Source organism: Anoplophora glabripennis, unplaced genomic scaffold (genome assembly GCF_000390285.2).
Source record: "Anoplophora glabripennis isolate ALB-LARVAE unplaced genomic scaffold, Agla_2.0 scaffold16, whole genome shotgun sequence".
Classification (NCBI taxonomy): domain Eukaryota; kingdom Metazoa; phylum Arthropoda; class Insecta; order Coleoptera; family Cerambycidae; genus Anoplophora; species Anoplophora glabripennis.
In genome coordinates this window covers 1,927,404-1,951,427 of record NW_019416253.1, presented here as the reverse complement: position 1 = coordinate 1,951,427, position 24,024 = coordinate 1,927,404, and the positions used below count along the sequence as shown (strand labels likewise).

Sequence of the window (24,024 nt, the reverse complement as noted above, 5' to 3'; positions counted from 1 at the left end):
AAACATGCATTTTTTGGACTAAAAACGAACACGTTTAGGCGCAAATAACTCAAAAAATATTGATTTTTAATAAAAAAATTCCATCCCCCAGAAGGGGTGGCATCCACCCCTAGTGTAAAAGCACACATCGGCACTATATAACTTTTGTTTCTTGGGCTATTCTCTAGTTACAGTTCAAATTTCACGTCAATCTTTCTTGTCTTTCCAATATAAGTATAATTTTTTTAATTTTGAAAATCAAATCATTATTTGGGCACGACAACAAAGTCCGTAAAGTATTGTCTGAAAAAACTGTTTTAATATTAAACAAAACAGATTAGATAAAACTAATAACCCTTGACTAATTCTTTTGGCGCAAAACTTTTCAATTAATTTAATTTTTTTCACAGGTAGCAAAGTACCTAAAATAGATAAGGAGAAAATAGATCTTACCATTGCTTCTCTTTCCTTAAAGCTTTCAAAAGATCCTAAGTAAATTTTTTACATTTCCTTGCAATATACAGTTCAGTATCAATGATTATTACTCTCAGGATTATGCCAATTCATCTCTGAACTCCAAAGTTCAGGGATGGGTTTTTATAAATGTCAGGATTTTCGAGATTATCAAAGTATATTATTAGAAACATTAACAAAACATATTTATTTTATTGATACGATTATATAAATAGTTAATTTCTATAAACAGATAAATTTAGAAGAGTCGTGATTGTAGTGCAAACATTTAAATTTTCTTAAGATTCTTTTTTTATACAAAGATCAGAGAAGGATTGTTTCCTGGTTCTTTGCATAGACTGACATTCTATTTGCTCTTCTCCCTTTAGAAGAATCGAATATTTGGCTTTAGGAAAAAATATATTTTCTGCTATGAAAATAAAGCATCTGTTAAAAATAACTGAATACAGTGTCCCAGTGTCAGCGTACGAAAATTTACCAGGGGGTAGACCAGACCAAAATAAGATTAAAATTCTTATAAAATATTTTTCTGCAATGCACTCTCACTGAGTTACAGGGTGTTGTTTAGAAAAAATAATAACAACTTTCCGCAATAACTCAAAAACCCTTTCAGGGACTTAATTTTCCTCAATCTGCAATCGATTCTGAACAAAAAATGGGCTCTTGTTCTATGGCTCAAAAATGAGCCTTTTTCGAGTAAATTGGGTCTAAAGTATCGACTGCATTAGTTCGTAGAAAATTGCATGTAAAGATTTTATTTGTTGTTATCTAGAAGGTACCCGTCATTATAAAAACAAAGTTGTTTACCGTTGAGGTAGAGTTTCCCATTCTCAATGAATATGAAGAAACTAAACATGTAATTATGTTAGCAAAATAACAATATTAAAAATAAAAACAGAAAACAATTATTTAAATAAATGCTTGAAATGCCGTCCATTTACTTCAATGCTTTCATGCGACATCGTTTGTCCAGTCCAAGGAATTAATTGAGTATTATAAACGGGTAAAATAATTTAATTTATCCTATTTGTACTATCAAAACATTTCAAACTGTTAAACACTATTTTTTTAACATTTCGTTATTAGGGGTAGTTTTTTAAGGCTTGAAATATTGTGATAAATTATTATTTAAAAGACCATAAACTATTGAAAAGGTTTCTATCTATAATATATGCGCTATAAAAATATTTTAAGGCCAAAGAAACTATTCCTTACTGCCATTCTCGTATGTATTCCCTCCTTTTATTGTAATTTAAATATTAAGTTGACTTTTATTAATAGTTCTGTATAGGATTTATGTTTTTTAACTTATGTGTTATGACAGCTGTTTTACAGTTCAAATTTAAACTAAAAATTGACATACCACATTTGTACGAATGTATGGAAACAGTGGTCAAATAAATATCTACCTATCTATCTATCTATTAATTTTATAATTTTATTATTAAGGATGGTCCAGGACTGCTGGAAAAGTGTGTGAATAGGAGAGGAGAGTACTTTAAAGGAGACAAAGACCAATAATGATAAAATTAATAATAAAGTTTAAAAAAATAAACTTTATTTTCTGGACAGACCTCGTATTTTTATTTCTTATATTCTACCAACATAGAACAAATCTTCAGCAACATATCTAAATCTTGTATACCTAACTAAGGTCAGGTATGAAAATGACGTCATTAATGATCTTTTTAAAGAAAGTGCATGTATGAAAGTACAGAGATTAAGATACAGAAACGAAACAAGTTAATTTAATTAATCTGCTACATCGTGTTTATAATTTAACTCATTCCCTAAAGGAGAAATTACACGACCATTAGCATTAAACGCAAGTAGTTTCACTTTCATTGATAAGTAAAATTAAGGATACCTGCCACACATACATACTTATTAATTATTTATATTCGTATCTTGCAAATTTCTACCTAGATTTCTATATTGAATATGCAACATAAATAAAGAAAATTATTTCGATCCCATTTTCTTTTTGTAATCATTTTTTTTATTTATTTCGTCTACAGTTATATTTTCTCCAGTATTAAACTTGAAGAAGTATTTTGCTTGATTAAAATACTAATTAACATTCACTTATTAGTGATTAAATTTAACAGTAGCTAGAATCAATAACAATAATGAAAGGAAACAATAATAGAATTCCCTAAAATAGATATAAATAAATATTTTTATCCACAATCACCTTATAATCGGACTTTTATCCACACATATGAACCGTCTAAAGTGATACTTTAGCCACTAGTGGAATAAAGTAACTTTATTTCACTAGTAGAATAATGAACCTATAATAAATCAAATTTAATTTATTTACTTCTCCAAAATGCCACATTGCCGTTGTGATAATATTACTAAACAAAATATCCCTCTTATTTATCCCTTTCGCAATTGTCATATGAATGATTGATATAAGGTGCCTATAATAAATTAGAATTACCTGAATCACACCAAATTCCGCATTGCTGCACTGCACTGCTGGGCAATTTATCAACCACATATCAACTGCTAAGATTTATTGCCCAGTAGCCCAATGCAGCTGTGCTTGTTTTCCTTTGTCCGCGTTCGTATTCTTCCACTGGGCGTATACATTTCTACCACCTCCACATTTAGTTCGACCAGACCTGTATATGGGTATGGCTAAATAAATATGGGAACAAATTTTCAAATATTTCAATGCCGCGTTGCTGCGTCAGCGAGCGAATCGGATATATACTGTCAATCTGTTGGTTCTTCAATTGATATCGGAAAGATAACTTTCCGTTCATTTCTGGACACCCTGTATACATCGGACACTATTTTTCTCAAACCGCTAGGTTCCAAAAAAATGTCAGAAGCTTGAAAAGGTTTATATTGAAAATATTTAAAAACATTACAAATGCAGGTATTAACATGCTCTAACAACTATATAAGTATATATTGTTGAATGAGCCACTCAGGCCTGCAGACCCGGCAATTCCTCCGAAGAAAGTGTCACGCCCTAAACCGCTACAAAAGCGATAATGTTAACCTAGATATTCTCGTAATTGAAAGAAACTCGCAGGGGAGATATTTACACAGTATCATTGGCCACACGACTGATAAGTCAATACTTTTTTTGAGCAGCTTAACTGTCTTGTTTGTGCCTCCTTCTAAGTAAACTTTTCCTTGCTGAAAGTAACCGCGAACTGGATTCGCCAAATTGACTTCCAATCGGCCTCGATTCCTCTAGTGGTACTTCCGATTGTTTCTCTGTTGCATTCGCTGCAAAAGATACAATCGACGTTGAATGATAAAAGTACACAGCCGGTTTGTCGAACTGGAGAGCAAGGTCAACAGTGCCGTTCTATTTTAAGACGATCTAATGGAAATGTTAGGTTGGGATAGTTTTACAATTTACAGAAGAACTTTTTTCTAACCACATATTCAATGCAAGTAGAAAACAGTTTTGTAAGTTTGGGAACGCCTCGAAACCTATTATTTATTCTAGAGGCATGTACAAAGATATAGAGGAATTTATTACTTAACTGACGATTCACAGAAAAAAATCATCTCATTAAATCCTATTCTAATATGAAGTTATAAATTTTCTTTGTTTTGAGGCTGAAATTGTTATTTGACTAATAAACTGTTCTGAAAACTCGAAATAACTAAATCTGTGCTACAATCAGCATTACCTTCATCGTCTGCAATGAACTCCTGTTCTTGTCCCTTTGATTTTTTGGGTATTCTTTCAAAAACCTGCACCAAGTGTCTTTCCAGCTTAGTAACATCCTTCACTTCTTCTATAGCAGTGCTGGCTGACCTTAACTTGTCCTTTTCCGACTTTGCCAAAACAGTTCGAAGAAGGTAACACAATGAAGTATCCATAGCATCCTCCCAACCCTTAAACGCACCGAATTGAACTATATAGATTGTGGGAAAATTTACAGACTAGTTCATCGTTTAACACTTGACATTTCAAGATGCTTATCGCTCCTTCTTCAGAAGAAACTGTAGATTAAGACCTCTGGCCGGTGTTTATATTTATTGTGAAGAGAGCAATATGCTTCTCGAAACATTAAGAGGTCCAAGATCATTTAGGTGCCTATTCAGATGATTGCAGACGATTTACATGCATAATAACAAATTCAACTTACTTGTGAATCCATATCGTGAACGCTGCTGCAGAATGTCGATACCAGGAGCTCTCTCAGTTCTTGGTCAATGTCCATTATTGTTAGTAGATTCTGTACTATATTTAAGGCGCATGACAGTTCCACTTGGGCTTTTGTTAACTCATTACAAGCATATTCTAGTTGTTCTGTGGCATTCATTATTTCCGTATAGGTGTCTTGCAACAATATTTCCAGATTTGTTAACGGAGTGGGATTTTTCACTTTAAACTTTGCTATTAACCTCTTCTGGACTATACGGAACTGAGCACTAAGCTGACACAGGTTGTCCTAAGACAGTTATTTATAAATTCATACGATCAAAATATATTGTATAAGTTTATTATAAAGTGCAAGTTCAATCATTCAATGTTCATTTCAACGCCAATGCAGCCAACTTAAATTTCTAGTCAAATTTAATTTTGTGTGAGGTAGCACGCTTTTCCTTAAAGATCTGAGCTAGCATGTTTTAGATAGCATGTTTTCCAAGCTCAATATGAGATAGCATGTTTCCGTAGTAACGCATCGATATGTAGTGGGTTTCCCTTTGTCTTTTCACTCATAACCTTGCATCATTCCCTTTTCAACATCCAACAGAGAAACGGAAGAAGAACAGCAATACGATTAGGGTAACGATGACAGTAAAATGGACAGTGGAAACGAATATATGTATATCTCGTGAGAGGAAGTAAATATTTAGCTAAAGAACTGAAAAGGAAAAACGAGGAAGATGAAGAGGAGAAGACAATGGGTGAACCATGCAAAATCTGAAGATAGGAAAAAATTCTGAAATTTACGTAATTTTAATGGATCTGTAAACTTTTATATGGAAGAATTTTATTTACAACCGCTGTCGCCGGAAGTAACAAAAAAAAATTGGTCCTTAGGCATATATTCGCATAATAACCTTATTTTGGGGGATTTGGAGAACAACTCCTCGAAAACGATTTGTGCTGGTGCGAAACTGACTTCAGTTTCGTGTTGAACGTAACAACAATATGGAGAACAGACTACTTTTGTATGTGTCTGTGATATTTAATTACTTACATTCTTAATTACGATAATGTTTCAAAACTGTGTTAAAAATTTATACTCACTTGTAGCTGGTTAACTCGCTGCCTTCTCTTGAAATGGTTATTTACGTACAAAATTACATCGTTAGCAGGCAACGAAGAGTTATAGAAAACATGGAATTCGCCGTTGTCCGAATAATGTGTTTTTAGGCGAATAATCATCAATTCAGTAAGCAAGCTTAACGAGGCAAATGAATCCGCTTGTAAACGGTATCTCCCTGATGATTTAGCTAGTAAAATTGTGACAGGACTTCCCGCGCCTGTGACGTTATTAAAGCCAATTACGCTGCTTGATTGGCTGAACGTTTCTCCGTCAACATACTCTGAAGAAAAAAAATTAATCAAATCTACACCTGGCTTTTAGCGGGTCAAAGCGCGAATGAAAGTTTAATTGCTTAAATACATAAACAAACAATTAATTTTTGGATAGCAATAGAACACTTAATAGTAAGAATATACAAGGTGTTAATGAACTTATGTCAAACGTTTTTGCCACATTTATTTTCCTGCACGACAGATGCCACATGTGCGTTATGTCAAACTGAGGTAAACACACGGATTTGTGTTAAGTAAAATGTAATTTTATAATTTTAAAATCTCAACATTGCAAGGAGCCATCTTTTGAGAACTGCTGATTTTCATAAAAGATGTTCGATGTTCGTTGTGAATTTTTTCACAGACAAAATAGCTATCGCCCCAGACGGCTACGGCAATAGGCCAGCAGTTTTAAATTTCCGAATTGCCGATAGTGTAGACCACCAGCAGAATTTTAGAAAGAATCAAATGCAACGGCCCGCATTCCTACGCCTATCCTAGCGACATATAAACAATACTTTGGGAATGTTGCCAGGCGTGCTTATGGATTTATTTTGTACACTTTTTTTATCAATATATGTTTTTTGCGTTACTGTATTTACTTAAATGTAGGGAATGATAAAAATGTTTTAAAGAATAAACGAATATCTATGTAGTTTCATATGATATTCTGCAGCGGTGTTATGTTTAACCATAATTTCGTTAATTAAAGTCTATTTGGAAATGAAAGAGAGTAATAAAACCCCGAGATAAGAACCGGCCATGGGCGTAGTAATATTTCGTTTCAGGTAATTATCGGGTAACACTAATGCTAACAAAAATGACAGGGATTGGAAAATCGACTATCTACAGACTTTCAAAGGAAACAAAAAATGAACAAGATACTGTAAATCCCCCAAAATCATCTACAGGGAGGTCAAAAGTCGTTATAGATGATTTCTTCAAAAATGTCATTCGCAGAAAAGTACACTCATTTTATTTTAAAAAGGAAATACCAACGCTAAACAAAATTTTAAGTGAACTTTCAGAGGACAACGTTTTGCCAAAAATCAGTAGAAGCAAATTATGGGCCGTCTTACGAGAGTTGAATTTTTGCTGGGAAAAGCAAAACAGGAAGTCAGTTCTTATCGATAAAGAAGAAATTATTTGTTGTCGAAGATCCTACTTAAGATCAATTAGAAAATTCCGTGACGAAGGGAGGAATATTTATTATCTAGACGAAACTTGGGTCAACGAGGGATATACTGTAACAAAAGTATGGCAAGATAAAAATGTAAAAAGTTTTCGACAAGCATTTTTGGATGGACTTTCAACAGGGTTCAAGGCACCTTCAGGTAAAGGGCGAAGATTAATAGTGACACATATAGGTAGTGCCAGTGGTTTTGTAGATGGCGGTTTACTTTTATTTGAATCTAAAAATACAGGTGACTATCACGAAGACATGAACGCAGTTTTCGAAGAGTATTTTACACAGATGTTGGATCTTATTCCTCCGGGGTCTGTAATTGTCATGGATAATGCCAGTTACCATTCACGGCAGACCGGGCGGACGCCTACGACTGCTTGGAGGAAAGCCGATATAATTCAATGGTTATCCGGAAAAAACATTTCTTTTGAAACAAATATGGTGAAAAAGGAACTTTTGACACTTGGCAATCTTAATAAAGATCAGAAAAAATATGTTATCGATGAAATGGCATCAAATCGCCAAATAACGGTACTACGGTTACCACCTTATCACTGTGAACTTAACCCAATCGAATTAATCTGGGTGCAGGTAAAAGGAGATGTAGCGCGAAATAATACGACGTTTAAATTAAGTGACGTGAAAATTTTGTTAAAAAATTCCTTGGAACGAGTAACTGCAGATAACTGGCAAAGATGTATACATCATGTACAAAAAGAAGAGGAGAAAATGTGGGAACTCGATTTAATTGACGTTACTGTGGAACCTATCGTTATCAATCTAGGAGACGAAGATAATTCATCAGAATATTCAGAGGATGAATTTTAATATACCTACTTTTTTATTTTCTTTATTGTACATTTATACACTACATTTACTCACCATAATTTGAATTTTTAAAATTCATATATTTTTGTGTGGAATAAAAGTCTATTCATTAAATTTAAATAAATATTTTGATAATAATATTGAATAATTTTATTTGAATTACTAAAAACCCTCTTAACCCGGTTATGATGCTTAAAGTAGCCTCATGTTTTGAAATGCCATTTTTATGTTGTTTACTTATAAGAGAAATGGACCGAGAAATTGAAGCGGCATAGACAAAGACGGATTGTCGGGGATTAAATTTTAGCTACCTGCTACAATTTAGTACAGTCCGATCGCACAAAGTACACCTCATCCTATACCGATAATACATAATATAAAAATATTGAATATAAGCACCAGTACTACATTTATTTACGATTTGCATACATAATAAGCTTTAATTACTCTCTTTCATTTCTAAACAGACTATAGCTACTATTTTCATTTTTTGGTATTGAAATACTGCAGAAAATATATTTCCAAATAAACAAAATTCGTAATGATATTTTAAACAGCTTGTAATATAATTTTTTTAATATTTGATGAATGATAAATTTATTTAATATACAAGGTGGGTTATTAGTAGGTACGTCGCGGAATGTAGGTACTTTTTTTTTGTATTATGACATCCACTTATAGGTTTAATAATTAAAGATAGAAAAAAACTTTAAATACAAATGTACCACTTTTCTTTTATTTCTTTTGACATCAAAATTTGCTGGCATAAAATATATGTTTAAAGTAAAAAAATCATTAAAAAAATTAAAATTCATTCGTGATACAGTAAAAAAAGTCTTATAACCACACCCCAGGTTGTGACTGTCTGTTCTGCGTTAAATGGAAAAAGTCTGAAGTCCGTCTGTCGAAAAACAAAAAAGTTTGTCAATAATTGCAACAGCAGTAGCGAACGCATTATCTTATCACTCATTGATTGATGATTTGTTGTTTTTTTTTAATAAATTTCGTATAAACCACCCCTTGAGGTTCCAACAATTTTATTAACTAGAAAATTAAGGTACTATTCTTAAGAAAATTGTACATTTTTTAATTTTTTTGAAATACTAAAGAATTAGTTAGGTAAATTCATAGTTTTAATTCTAACTTGATGTATTTTATTTAGCATTTAACACAAATATTATTTCCAAACAAAAGATAAGTTCCATATAACTCTTCAATTACATAATTAAATGCATTAAAATTTATTTGACAGTTATTATTTGTCAACAAAGCCACCGCTAGAACTGTCTCCTATTACCGGATAGAAGAGTAACCACGCTAAAGAGTGACCGCAAAAAACCTGTGATATTCGCCCGTTTTTTCACAATTCGCAAAGAATTAAAAAAAATACATAAAAATATGTTGTTGGTCGCAAATTACATGTCGTAAAAAACTGAAATGAATATAGCTTTTAGTATTTTGAAAATTTTAAAAATCACCCCTACTTAGTGGTTGAAAAAATGCAAAAATGAAGAATTTGAATATTACCAATTGATATAAAAACTATTAGCATGTGAATTATCTTAATATATTTTTTTGGAATTTTTACAATTATTTCTGATATTATCTATTTTGACGATGATTCCACCCTCTGAGCGCATTTAATGGTGGATTTTCTAATTCAACATGCTTATTTCAGTCATGAGAATAAATCTTTCTTTGTATCACGAATTATTCGATAGAAAAATTCACATGCTAATAGTTTTTATATTTATTGGTAATATTAAATTCGTCACTTTGGGCGTCTTTTCAACCTCTAAATAGGGGTGATTTTTTAGAATTTTCAAAAAACTAGTTTGAGATCAAAAACATATTTTTATCTATTTTCTTTAGTTCTCTGCGAATTGTGAAAAAACTGGCGAAAATCACAAGTTTTTTGCGGTCACTCTTTAGCGTGGTTACTCTTCTACACTCTTATATTGCTGGATGTCGACCAACAGGACTCTGCATCCTTTTTAGGTTGCCAATTTCCAGCATTTAAAGCGCGGTCTGAGGCGGTAAGCTATACTGTTTGTGATTTTTTGATACTGAATTCGAATCCGCAGCCTAAAATGCCCTGGTAGATCGGTTTTTGAGCTGCGGATTCAGATCAGCATAAAAAATACACAATATTTCTTGGCAAAATTAGTATTATTAACTTTCCTGGACAAGTTTAATTTGTACTAGGAAGTGGAAAGCTGATATCGAAGTTAGCCGCGCACTACCCTTTACAAAACGATCTAAATTATACCTGAATAATAATAGCCTTGCCGGACGATTTCGAATATGTATTCGAAACCACGGGAACCTCAAATCCCTTTCTCTACAAACTTGAAATAGGGATTTGCAAGATAATAAACTCGATTAATATTAATTAGGCTGGCCCGTGTAATCAAAGCTTACTCACCTGGGAACAAGGTAGCCAAGGATACTGGACTCTGATTTATGCTTATTGTAATTCTATGAGAATTGTCCTTCTGGGGCTTGCACAACTGATACACTAAATTGACGGGCAAAGCTGATGTCTTAAACAGTGTTCTTGGTACTCCTAGGCTCGATACAGCCGTAGCTACAACTTCGATATTTAAACTGGGGACCTCGCACACCTCGTTAAGGAAAACGTAGTAAGTGAATGAAGTTTTTTCTGATAAATTAGTATATAGCTGCACTTGGGGTACCGCTGTTAAAGGGTTTTGAACCAAAACGGAAATTTGTACCTCTTCATAGACTGTATGAGGAAAAATATCAACGGTAACTGTACACATCTGGTGATTTTCGCTGTCTTTTATGTTACTGTCAAAAGTGCATGGTACCAAATCAGGGTTCACTTTAAGCTCCATGGTTAGTTCTTTATCTGCACCAGTTTTAGATAATTTCAGATCTAAAAAATTATAATCTTTCAAAATCTTTTATTTTGTTACTTTCGGGAGAAACAGAAATATCCAATTCCGTATGGAATTAATCAAAGATTAATATTTAACAACCAAATTAAAAGTGACTGTATTTTTGTTCTTCACTCATTCTCAGTTTTTAAGTATAAATAAATGCAAATTAAAAGAAATATTTTAAACACAAGCTTTTATTAGAATGCACCAAAAAGAAAAGAATAAACCAAGGAATTCATACAACCCGTAATGTGTAAACCAAACCAATAAAGGGGTTGATTATGGCTAATTTCGATACTTTTTTATTCCAAATTCACTGTTGGTTCTTGAAATTAAGCTCAAGGGAAGTTTAACAAAGTCCCTGATCATTAATTTTTACATTTCACAGATCATTGTCAATATTTGAACTAGGCAAATATTAATACTAGGCAAATATTAATACGGTTTAACTTTAACGATATTGATCATTTAAATTTTCATTTTCTTGCTGAAATAATGACTAATGCTCTCACTCTTATTTATATGTCTCTAATGACCCTAAGTATCTACCTAAATCTACCTGAAAGAAAACTAAACAAAGGCTAAAGACAATTAATAATTATTGATAGCTCGTACCTTGCCAAATTTACTTACATTGAGTTCTTAACATTTTGAAATTTCCAAAAACAATGAAATACCTATATGATTTTTCTGTCAGTACCTGAAGATCCTTTGAGAAACCTCTAATTACATCAAAATATCTCAAAAACTTTCAAATATGTGTAAATACCGCGAAAGATCAGATTTCAGTAACAGGGTATAAAAGATCAATGTCTTAAACACTAGAGGTCTTTGATTTTGAATCTCTGGGGCAATTGACCATTGACCCCCAGAATCTTTGACCTATGACTCCTACAGTCATTGATTTTTTACTCTCTAAGTCATTGATCTTTGACCCCCAGGATCACTGACCCATGACCTATGGGCTTATTGAACTTTGACACCTGTATGCATTGTAAAGGTGGTTTCAACTATTTGCTTTTATTTAGAAACATTTTTTGCGAATTTTGTATTAGATGTCCTTAAATAAAATTGCATTAGGATCTTGGAAACGACTTTAGGGGACGATTTTCCTTTGACAGGGTGAAGGTTATCTTGAAATAAAATTTCATCTATTGAAAATTTAAATAAGACCCGTTCTCAAAATTGCATGTATGTCTGCTGTATCTTTTCATTCATAATCATTTTTACATCAGGACAGGAATCAGACTTACCATTTACATATGATCTTTTAATGATCCTATTCAAATTATTAAGTTCCTCCTCGGCCTTTTCAAAATCTATTTCCTTCGAAGCTATAGGTGGTGCAACAAATAAACTCGGTTCTGTGCCTAGGTAACAGCATTCTAGCCTACCTTCTTCTGACAATAGAACTAGAGCCCCCTTTATTGCTTTTAGGAACGCTCTTCTTATTGAGATGGGTAAAAATGGCAGTTGGGCAGACCACTTCAACGTGGTATTTTCGTATACTAACAGGGTACTAGTTTCGGATATCACTATAGAAAAAATGTTGTCGTCTGAAACAGATAATATTTTTACCATTACATATAAAACAATTATATTTCCTAAGTATAATTTTTTTTGGAATCTTAAAGAGTTCCTATACAAAAGGGAAAAAATTGGAGATTATGTCCTAATCTATTTATGAAAGAATAATTTGGAAGTTTACGTTTACATAAACGTAAAAGTTTCTTACTGATGACATATACGTTAAAACAAATTGGTGAGTAATCTAGTCGTTTCATGAATTTAGCATTTCCTTTACTGTTCAAGCAGAACAGATTTCTTTCACCCAAAACCATTATCCACGCTTCTTTGTTCATAAAATCTTCTATCACAACTATATCTACCACTGATTCGCCCAGATTGTAGCTCCAGTCACAATTGATTTTTCGCGTTGAGTTAACTTTTGGGTCAAATTTTTCCCCTGCCTCAGATAGCGATTTGTATCTGAAAAATATAGATACTAAGAAACGTATATACTTTTAAATGATTTTAATGCAACTGTATTTTATTTAAAACAGAACAAACACCTACTTGTATGATACTATGCACCAGTTAGAACTACTCGTCACAAAGTCATCAGTCTTGCTCACGTAGGCAATTGGACCTGGTAGGAGGAAATCTGGTATAAAACAGCAGGAAGCGACGTTCTCTTGCTCAAAGAAATTGAGCATTCCATCTAAAGACTGGACACAGATAAAATCTCTGTTCTGGGTACCTCCAAACGGACCTATTGTAAAATTCGCTGCAGATCTCCTAAGGCTATGTTCGTAGAGATGTTCCAAGTCATTCTGAGTACCTACAGATTTTTTTTCGGGAAAATAAGATGCGTAAGTTTAAGTATTATTAAGAGTTACCGTGATCTGTAACACCCTCTTTTGATTTGAGTGCGTAAATACACAACGCTCTTGGGTGAAGGACAGCTAGTTGTAAGTTTTGCGATCCCCTTAAAAAAAATTAATATTTGTTAACGCAAAATATGCTCGATAGTTTATTTATATTTTACATTATTTATTCAATATCACAAAGCAATAACTATATTGTCTCTGACAGGTCAGGTTTTTAGTTATCAACACAAAAGAACCAATGCTCAGAGATTTTTTAAAACAGAAGTTAAGAGAAGAGTTTTTAACTTGTGTTTCCTAAGTAATACATTTTTTTAAACATTATGAATAGAAATTAAAAATTGCCCACACCGAACGGATATTTGGTTTGAATATTAATAGAAAAAACGAAAGTAGTTCCTATCATAAGGATCTCTAGAATAAGCCCTACTTTTTTTTATTCCACCTCAGTTCTCGTCATTAATCAATTGAAGCGCATTGTTGTATTCAGTTCCCCTTCCATTTATGGTACTTTCCAATAAATATTTTGGAATTTCGCGAACGATATGTATATTTCGCCATTTCATAGTTTCTAATCGTGTGTTTTCTAATCACGAGTTTTTGCTGGAGCATCGATTGCAACTTGTCGGTAAAGCATTAAACAAAAAAATCGCCATTTATTTAAGTAAAGAGCATTTAAACATTTACGAAAGATGATGTCCTTCCACTCTAAATAATTTATTTGCGATTATACAAAATTTGGCATAAAAAAATGTTTTTCACCATCGTGATTTTTAAATATTGTTTATATTACAAATTCTTGCTATAAAAAACGAAAAATTTGATTATCTTACAAACAGGAGCAGCTAGGATTTCAATTGAAACTGATTTTGAATCTATTTTCAAGTACAAATACATTAGTTTTTGTCGTCATTTTTATGCGATATAAAGTTGCTTTCTGCCCACCGTGTGTATAAGAATAAAGTTATTCATTTGTTATACTTACGACACCAGGCGACCACAGCCTACTTGTAAAATTGGATCATCAAATATTTTTTCGAGCAACAAGTCTGTCGCACTAAAACCACCCACATTATTTTCTTCTAACTCAGTGGAAGGTTTGAAAATCCTCAAGACGCCACTGTGACTACCGGTAATAACGAAATCACTATCACTGTTCAAAGTTGTCGTTATCAACGAATTCTGGTCGAAATATTCCCCATCTTCACTTTGAGCAGTCCAGAATTCCCTGACTCTAAACAGGGACATCCTTAGAAATAAACAAGAATATAAATACGTAAGTTGTATAAATGATAATGAATAATATATGCGCATAGAAATAAAAGAATTGGTTAGAAAAATATTGATTTGTAAGAGAATGTAAACATTGCCTGAAAAAATCAATATATGACCGTCATTTGTGTAAAATACCTACAAGGAATAAGTTCAGTTAACTTAGAGTAGATATTTGAAAATGTTGACTTATTTTCAAAGTTAAGAATAGTTTTTGCCGTAGATTTTAGGCAATATAACTGGTCTGTGTTAGATAAAAAATCGAAACATGTAATGCAGAAATTTGACATGAAATAGTGCCCTATATAAAATAAAACTAAGTATTCATACTGCCAATTTTGTTACTAAACATCGTAATCAGAAGATGTAATTACCTAAGTTAGATAACCAGAAATAAATTCTACAAATATTGCTGTTTAAAATCGTCTTATAAATCTAAAAACTAAACACGAAATTAATTTGTAACATTGCAATAAACATGACTGTCATTTTCAAACAAGCTAGAGGTTTATTACTGCACCTTTGATTATTAAAGTTTGACATGTGTCTGAAAGATGGCGCCTCTATCTAAAATAAACAGTCTTCTAAGAAGTATGTATGTATGTACAAATTGTACAGAGAGATCGAAAATGATTGACCGGATTCTGAACGTACCCTGTCTCAATTGCTATCAAAACAACAAAGAAGCTCAAAAAATATTTTCAATTCACAAATTATTAACATATATCCTGGTGTTACTTTCGTACAATCGTACATTAAAGTAGCAACTAATAATATAAACAGAGTAAAATAAAAAAATACACATCAAGTGTTGCCCTGACACAGCGACGTGACTATTATCAAAATATCAGGTTTTGTCAATTTGCAGTTACAAGTTTAGTGCTTCATTAATTATTACATACCTATCTACGTTTAGGTATTTACTATACTGTATATTTTCGTTGCCATTATATTTCCTTGTGAGAACCTGATGATGATAAATAATTGTTAAATATTTTCATTATTCAAAAAAATAAAAAGGTGTTTTTTACCAAAAATCGAGTCTACGAAATTTATTCTTATATTTATTTAATACTAATATTAATTTCTGTTATTTTGGCCACTTACTACAGCGGTACGTACCTACTACTGGCGCCATCTAGTTGTGACTGGAGCTAATTGTAAATTAATATCAATAGTATCCTTGTGGCATTGATGTATTTGAGTCAACTACTAGCTGGAAGAGGGGGCAACATACAAGTTGTCCTAATTTATAGGTGGTGTACTGTTTTCTGATTTTTAGGTCGTTTAGATTGGTTACATTGTTTAGATTGTATTAGATTGATTAAATAGTTTTATTAAATTCATTAAATAGTTTTTAGAAAGTATGTTTTTTACTCTGTCAATTCTGTTTGCAGTAATTGTTAAATAAACTAAATTTAAAATTGTAAATGAAACATTTCTTGTTAATAAAAGGTTGCTCCTAATTTCGTTTATCAGTGTTGAAAACAATTTTTAAACAAATTTTTTTATGCATTTGCAAATTTAAATGCCTGTTTGTTGAAAACGGTTGGCTTTAAAAAGATAATAACAGGGTACACCTTTTTTATGTAGAAAAGTTTCCAACCCAAAGTGAACAAAAAAGTTGTCAGTGTAAATGTGTCCTAATGGTCATCTATGGCATCCTCTAAATTCTAGAAGAGGCAATGAAATCGTCAATAAATTCGATTGTCTCATTCCAAAAAACTCCCAGATACGAAATTAGCTCAAATAGGCTATTGATTATATCCAAAAAAACAGAGTTAAAAGAAACAATGACGTTCAAGCAATTTTATTGCATGTATGAAAGGGTCATTTTAGATGAAAAAATCGCGAAATGCTACCAAATTAGAGGGCGGAAATTGGAAATAGGGGTGAAAATGCACCTGTTTCAATTTTTTAATTGTAGCTCAAAATCGAAGCAAAATTTCGCTATAGTTCATAGGAAAAATTATTTAGTGAATTGAATTTCCCATTGTAAAAATAATAAGAATTATAATCATAACGACGAAAATCTAAAAAATATTTAAGTTTGACCAGTTATAACTCAATCAATATTAGTCCAAAAACTTTTGAAAATTCATCATTTTGAAGGAAATCTGATCTAGTTTTTTTTGTACAGCAATTTTCTTTGCCTACTGCTACTAAAAAAAAATTAGAGTAAAAAAGTAAAAAAAATCAAAAAAATCTTTTTTTGCTTTTTTTTTAAATTGTTTATTAACGATTTTTTAAATAAAATTTTTCTTTTAAATTTTTTAAATAAGCCATTTTGATGGGAAATTCAATTCTCTATAAAATTTTTCCTATTTTTCAAATATAACACGAAATTTTGCTTCGTTTTGGTGCTATATTTGAAAAACTGCAAAAGTGCATTTTCACCCCTATCTTCAACTTCAACCCTCTAATAGCAATACCTGTACCTATCTTTACTTAGAAAAAAACTAGAGGAAAAAATGTAAAAAAAAAATAAAAAAAATTTTTTTTTATTTTTTTCATATTGTTTATTGACGATTTTTTGCATAAAATTTTCCTTTTAAATTTTTTAAATAAACCAAATTTGGACCATTCTTTAACGGACACCCTGTATATAACTTTATTCAATTATTTAATTTCTATAACTTTTTAGGACAATTTGCACTTTTGCAAGAACCATTTACACACTTTCTTGAAAAATTAAACTTTATTAGAATAAAAACACAGTAGGCCAAGCCAAAAAATGTGGAACAATGCCGTGTTATTAGATTTTGAACAAAATTGGCACCTAAAATATAGTAGGCCTCAGACTTTGTAATTTTAGACCCCCTGTATTAGTATTCCAAGGCTATCTTCAAGCAGGCCCGGATCCAGAGGGGGTGGCGATGTGGCGATCGCCACCCCCAAAGCACAACATTTTTTAAAGATCTTCAATTTCTCCAAACGACAACAGGCAGTTAGTCGATATTAATGCAAGTCCCCCTTCCTAACCTACACCTTACGTCATCAAAAAAATAACAACAACAACAACAACAATAATAATAATAATGATAATGATAAAGAAGTGCTTTGCGCCTCCCCCAAAACCAGTCTCTGGATCCGGGCCTGTCTTCAAGAATTGTCAATTTTATCATCTCGTACTTTTTTCATTCGAATCTTAATAAAAAAACAGCAAAAATCTGAATAAAAATATCACATTTATTTATATATCGATACATAAACAGAAAATAGATAAAAATACTTTGGCGGTTTACCTAAACTAGTGATATTGACAAGACTTTAATATGAGAATCTCTATAAACAAACACTTAATGCATTAACAACATGTCCAATTAACTCACTAGGGCTAAGAAATGCAAATAAGCTGCTCTACTCTCTACAAAGTAATAAGTTAAAATATAGACGTAAAAAATTATAAGAACAAACGATTTCAACAGTTTCTATAAAAAAGGTCTAAACCTAAGACTTAAATAAACTTTACCATATACTATTTTAGGTATGTTTAACATTAAATATATTACGCAATTCATAAATATGTCTGTCGTAGATATAAATACTACAAGTGGGTATAAACGATTACAAATGCTCCTCAATGCAAAAATAAGTTAACGATTTCCATTATGGTATTGTTGAATTATGAGTCTTGAGAGTTGGTTCGTGCCATGTTTTTCTGTAAGTTAATAAATTAACAAATTACGTAATTAATTAGTAACAAGAAATTAATTAATTACTAATTAATTAATTAATTAATCATTACTCAAATTAATTGAGCCCATACCTTCTTATTGGATGGATTGGCATTTGTTGGGGGTACAATAACTTCATTTTTCAGGGGTAACTCGTACATAATATTGGCATTCGAGAGTTTCATGCACTCCTCCAAAGTCTTTATAAATGTATCACAAGTGGCACCTAAAAGTCTAGTTGCTTCGTCCATTTTCTAAAACGAAGAGTGCAGGTATAAATATAACTGTGTGCCAAGATTCAATAAACTAATTCGAAATACCTCAATTTCCGGGCCGTCTTCGGCCTGTGCGGACGTCTTAACCACGTGAACCTGTTGCATAAGCAAATCACAGTATAATCTGAGCTCTGACTTTTTAGTTTTCAGTGCGTCCGGATTAGACTCGACTGCAAAGGAAGTTTACTTAGTTTTCTAGCAACTAAGAGTTTATTTCATTTAATATTTCGTTAATTACAATTTTTTAAATAAAAATTCTGTATTCTTGAAGTTAATAAGACTTTTAAGGAGGGCTCTAAAAAAATGTATTCATAAAGTTAAAGCAATTAAATGGCAGCAAATAAAGTATAGGCATATAGTGGAGATGCATCTTAAACAGCTATAAAAAATATGGGGTGCTATAAAATACGGTCATAAAGACAATTATTAGCCATATAAAAGTTATTTGTAGAAAAACAGATCTATAAATAGAGCTTTAATGGTAAATTTTCCCAGAACAAATGAAGAAGTTATGGACTCACCAAGCTGTTTTCCTTTTTGATGGACGCAAGCTTTAGCACTTCCTAAGGCGACCAACCACTGCTGACGTTCCTGTGAAGTAGCTGCCCTTAAGTACAAATGCTGTTCTCCCGGAATAACTAAATCCATACGTGTGTTATCCAGAGGACTAACTGCAAAAATATATCGCAGTATAATCACATGAAATGCAGTAGCATAATTTTAATAGCTAAATAAGAAGCTTACCGTTTATTTCAAATGCCTGAACCTTTAGGGAACCTTTACAGCCTTGGTTTACTTCATCTTGTGATTTGTAATAACTTAAAACACCATTTTCTAATACAAACCATCTCGTCTGCCATCCTAAAAATAACTTTTATTACAATTTCCTTCAGACAAAAATGAAAAAAGAAATACCATTCCAATAGTTAGTCCATTTCCATAATATGCCTTCCATTCTAGATGTTCCTCATTTCACTGTTAACAAGAGATTCCCTTTAAGTCTTTCCACTTTAAGAAGAGCAATAAATTTATTCTTGATTTTTTTAAATCAAAGTAAATAATGCTGTTAATTCACATAAGAAATATATCATATGGTTGAATTGCTTGGTTGTCAAATATTTGACACATGTCTTATTTAAAAGTGTACAGCAGTGGCTCCGGTTACACCACAAAACATGGTTACATTATCGACCACTAGGTTCGTTCTGATTTAGACTGTTTTTTCTACTCCCAGAAATAAAGCTTTATACCAGTACCAGTACAAAATATTTGTGAGTTTGTAACTCAAACAGTTTGGTGTGACGCCCATCATTCTGCTGGAAATTATGGTAAATATATTAGTGGAAAAGGTAACAAAAATGCCGTGAATTTAAGTTGGAGGTTATGTAATAATGTTTCTCTATTTTTTGAAGTTGAGTGCAAATAGTAAAAATTCAATAAAAATGCAAATCAATATATCAAAATGTATCACCTACCAATCGATAAGAGTATAATCAATGTTTTTTTTACAAAATCCATACTTCGCGATTTGCTGTCAGTTATCATTTACAATCATAGACCTAATAAACTACTAGTTCTATGTTTACAACTTATTCACCACCCATCTACCAAATACATCAAGTCTGTTCTGTGATGGGCTGATACACTGATTGATCATCAGGTTGATCAAATAATCTATAAACATGTGCGTTTTGATTTTTTTTGTATTATCTCTATTTACAAAAAGGGAAATGTTCATATTTTACTTTAAAATCTGTTTTGTTTTTGAATTGTTCTGTTACCAATTTTGAATTACTCTCAATTCAACCAATCTGTTCCAGTCCAGCATCGGAGTTGTAATAATCCAACCGTCAACCGAACACAAGTGATCGTAGACACTTTCAATGATTTGTTTTCGTTTTCGATTTCGTTAAAAAGTGGGTGTGTTCTGTGTACCTGAACCATTATTTATTTACTAGGCAAGAACAGTAAAATGATTAAAATCAGTGCCTTATCTTGTTTGTTATTTTTTATATCGATTACGTTTAGTAAGTAAAAACATAAAACCTTATCCTAACCTATAATCCTAATTACATTACTCATGTTTTTAGGCGTAGCCCTAGAGTGCTATGTGTGTGATAAACAAGAAGATAATAAGGGAAAATGTGTAACTACTATTCAAACCTGCAACTATGGAGAAGATGTATGTTTATCAGAAATAAGTTGGGGTAGTACCCCTTACTGGCAGCAAGGAGCGTTGAAGCAATATTACATATCAAAAAGGTGTGCTACGAAAGAGAAGTGTGAGAGATACCGGTCTAGTAACATGGGTACTTGCACTCATATCTGGTATCAGGACTGGAAATGTTCTGAATGTTGCAAAGGAGATCGCTGTAATTATTATATCATCGTAAGTATTTTATTAACAAATTTAGCTTTAGGGGACTTCTTTAATAACAGTATCGGCTCTGTCACACTTTAGGGCAATCGTTAGTAGAAGTCTGATGGACTGTTTTTCACTTTACTTAAAATTTTTTGATATTTATAAATCCTTTTAGGTGAGGATACTTATTATTTTCTGAATCGGGAGTTTTGACCATTCGTAAGTAACTAGTTTTTTTCTTCCATATTGTGAATGTTATGTTTTTTCCTTTGATGAGGTTGTTTGTCATCAGTTTAATTTTCCATAGAATTGCCTGTGTGAAATTTGTTTTTCTGCTTAAATTAGTTTCCCTTAGATTTGGTTGGTTTAGGTCTTTGTAATACAATTTGCTATTTTTGAATGCCCTAAAGTGTTACAGACCTACATATTCATGCCGATTTACATGAATGACACCCTTATAAAGTGATTTATAGATGAATCAATTTTCTTTCAGTCTGGAGCAGAAAAAATTAAATTTGTTTCTGGAGTAATGCTTACAACATTGTTGGTTTTTATGTATTTATAATTTGTAAGACTAGATCTAATACCATTTTCTCTAACGTGAATAAGTATAGGTGGCCGAGATATTATTTTTTATTTAATATCTTATTTAAGTTGACATTAATTATTGCTTTCATTTATACACATTTACTTTGTCATGACATGAACATTTTAGATTTTTTAATTTTAAACATTGATATCCAATCGTTCCGTCCATGTTTTATACCTAAGACTATGTTATGTAGGTAAGCTGTTATTGTTTTAATAAAATATAATATGTAAATAATTACCATGTTGTTCAAATGGTATTAACTATATTTACCTAGTTTTATGATGAAGAGTGTAACAAATTATTTTTACAAATAAATATGTTAGTCTTTGTAGCCAAATTGCAAATTTCAAAAAAAAAATTAAATAGTTTGGTTAGTTGTGAACTGAAAATTGGTACACATTAATAATCCTTATGTTATATCCCACTTCTGATGATCATAAAACTTTTTACATGAATCTCAATAACTCAAATACTTTTCAAAGTTCTAATAATTTGAGAGCAATGTGTCCAAACATAATTGAAAAGTTATATTTCTGTGTGAATCGTTAGGCTTTTTTCGCGAGTGAAGTCGTATGTTGTGGTATGTATAGTATGAGTGAGTGAAAAGATTTAAACTACCATATGACAACTAGGATCAAAAGAGATCGAAATAATGACTACAAGTCAGATATTCAGTCACGAAAAAAAAGCCTCTTGTCTCTGAACATAATTCTTAAGCATCTCATAGTATGCTGTGTGTTGAAATTGTAATTTCTTTATAGCTGTTTTAAATTTTTATATTTTTATATCACTCATACAATTCGTTTTATATCCAATTAATTATAATTTGGAGCTAATAGCACATATATGTTTTTGTAGAATTTATTTCTTGTCCGTTAATAAAGGCAGTTATAGAGTTATATCATAATACAAAAACTAAAAGATATATTTCCGTGAATTATAAAGAATCACTTGGCAGATGATGTCACATGGAGAATGATTTAAGTAGTTCAATAATAAAGCTTATGCCAATAGTTTGTGGTAATGTAATTAATAAAAAAGAAAGCTATAAATATACGTCAGTATTGTTAACGGCACTGCCCTAGCACGGACGATATCGTCAAATCGCTAATACTCTCCACGTGACGTCATAACATGGCCGCTGGTTTACGCAATGCGCAATATCAAATTTCTTAGTATTTGTATCATGTTGTTATATTAAGTATATTGCAGTCCTTGCACACTGTTGTATATAAGATATTTTTTCTACTTTTAATAAAAACTTTTTAGGAATGTTTTGTTTCTGTTGATGTGCCACTACCAGTTGTATAGATAAAAAAAATCAATCAAGATATATGAACAAATTCGCATTATACATATAACTCACACTGTGAGAACAGGCGATAGTTTTCTTCAACTGCAAAGAAAATGAAAATGTTTTGGATGAAAGAATTAGTTTATTTAAATCATTAGTTTTTTTATTTCATTTTGAATTTTATTTTAAATGGTGATGAAATGAAGTAACTGCTAGCGATTTCTTCGACCATTTCAAATCATGTCTCAGAATATAGGGGTGAAAATGCACTTTTGCAGTTTTTTAAATATAACACGAAAACGAAGCAAAATTTCGGTATACTTAGTTCATAGGAAAAATTTTGTAGAGAATTGAATTTCCCATCGAAATGGCTTATTTAAAAAAATATAAAAGAAAAATTTTAAGCAAAAAATCGTTAATTAATCAATTAAAAAAGAGCAAAAAATGAGATTTTGATTTTTTTTTTACTTTTTTGACTATAATTTTTTTTAGTAGAAGTAGGCAAAAAAAATTGCTGTACAAAAAAACTAGATGAGATTCGCTTTAAAATGATGCGTTTTCAAAAGTTTTTGGGCTAATATGGACTGAGTTATAACCGGTCAAACTTAAATATTTTTTAGATATTGTCGTTTTTAACATAAATTAAAGTCAAACAAGTAAAAAAAATGAAAAAAATAAGATATGCTCTTTTTTTAATTGTTTATTAACGATTTTTTAAATAAAATTTTTCTTTTAAATTTTTTAAATAAGCCATTTCGATGGGAAATTCGATTTTCTACAAAATTTTGATTTAATTTGAAATATGTATATTTTATTTCCGTTTCGTTACAAATCTACAAAGTCGACATTTACCGTTACTTTTTTGTAAAAATAATAAGAATTATAATTATTATGTTAAAAACGACGAAAATCTAAAAAATCTTTAAGTTTGGCCAATTATAACTCAGTCAATATTAGTCCAAAAGCTTTTGAAAATGCATAATTTTGAAGGGAATCTCATCTAATTTTTTTGTACAGCAATTTTATTTGCCTACTGCTACTACTAAAAAAAAATAGTAAAATAAAAATTTTTTTTAATAAAAAAATATTATTTTTTGCTTTTTTAAATAGTTTATTAACGATTTTTTGCATAAAACTTTTCTTTTAAATTTTTTAAATAAGCCATTTCGATGGGAAATTCAATTCTCTACAAAATTTTTCCTATGAACTCTACCGAAATTTTGCTTCGTTTTCGTGTTATATTTAAAAAACTGCAAAAGTGCATTTTC

General features: G+C 31.3%; 3 protein-coding genes across 3 annotated transcripts; 1 reads left to right on the top strand and 2 right to left on the bottom strand.

Annotated features, from left to right (window-relative positions):
* Positions 1 to 3,415: 3,415 nt before the first annotated feature.
* LOC108914032 (protein PTHB1) lies at positions 3,416 to 14,532 on the bottom strand. The gene is made up of 10 exons (XM_018719729.1): positions 14,270 to 14,532; positions 13,297 to 13,385; positions 12,974 to 13,238; positions 12,633 to 12,886; positions 12,151 to 12,453; positions 10,420 to 10,893; positions 5,690 to 5,988; positions 4,578 to 4,883; positions 4,116 to 4,323; positions 3,416 to 3,702 (listed from the first exon to the last, which is right to left on the bottom strand). The coding sequence occupies exons 1-10, from the start codon at positions 14,530 to 14,532 to the stop codon at positions 3,566 to 3,568; spliced, it is 2,598 nt and encodes an 865-aa protein (XP_018575245.1). The 3' UTR covers positions 3,416 to 3,565.
* A 3,193-nt stretch (positions 14,533 to 17,725) lies between these two features.
* On the bottom strand, positions 17,726 to 19,624 carry LOC108913991 (pleckstrin homology domain-containing family A member 3-like). The gene is made up of 6 exons (XM_018719687.1): positions 19,424 to 19,624; positions 19,253 to 19,369; positions 19,030 to 19,179; positions 18,554 to 18,678; positions 18,326 to 18,487; positions 17,726 to 18,217 (listed from the first exon to the last, which is right to left on the bottom strand). The coding sequence occupies exons 1-6, from the start codon at positions 19,461 to 19,463 to the stop codon at positions 18,182 to 18,184; spliced, it is 630 nt and encodes a 209-aa protein (XP_018575203.1). The 5' UTR covers positions 19,464 to 19,624; the 3' UTR covers positions 17,726 to 18,181.
* Positions 19,625 to 20,391: 767 nt separating this feature from the next.
* On the top strand, positions 20,392 to 22,734 carry LOC108913970. Its single transcript, XM_018719642.1, has 3 exons — positions 20,392 to 20,535; positions 20,599 to 20,897; positions 21,364 to 22,734. Exons 1-3 carry the CDS (start codon positions 20,481 to 20,483, stop codon positions 21,433 to 21,435), a joined length of 426 nt encoding a protein of 141 aa, XP_018575158.1. The 5' UTR covers positions 20,392 to 20,480; the 3' UTR covers positions 21,436 to 22,734.
* The last annotated feature ends 1,290 nt before the right edge of the window (positions 22,735 to 24,024 follow it).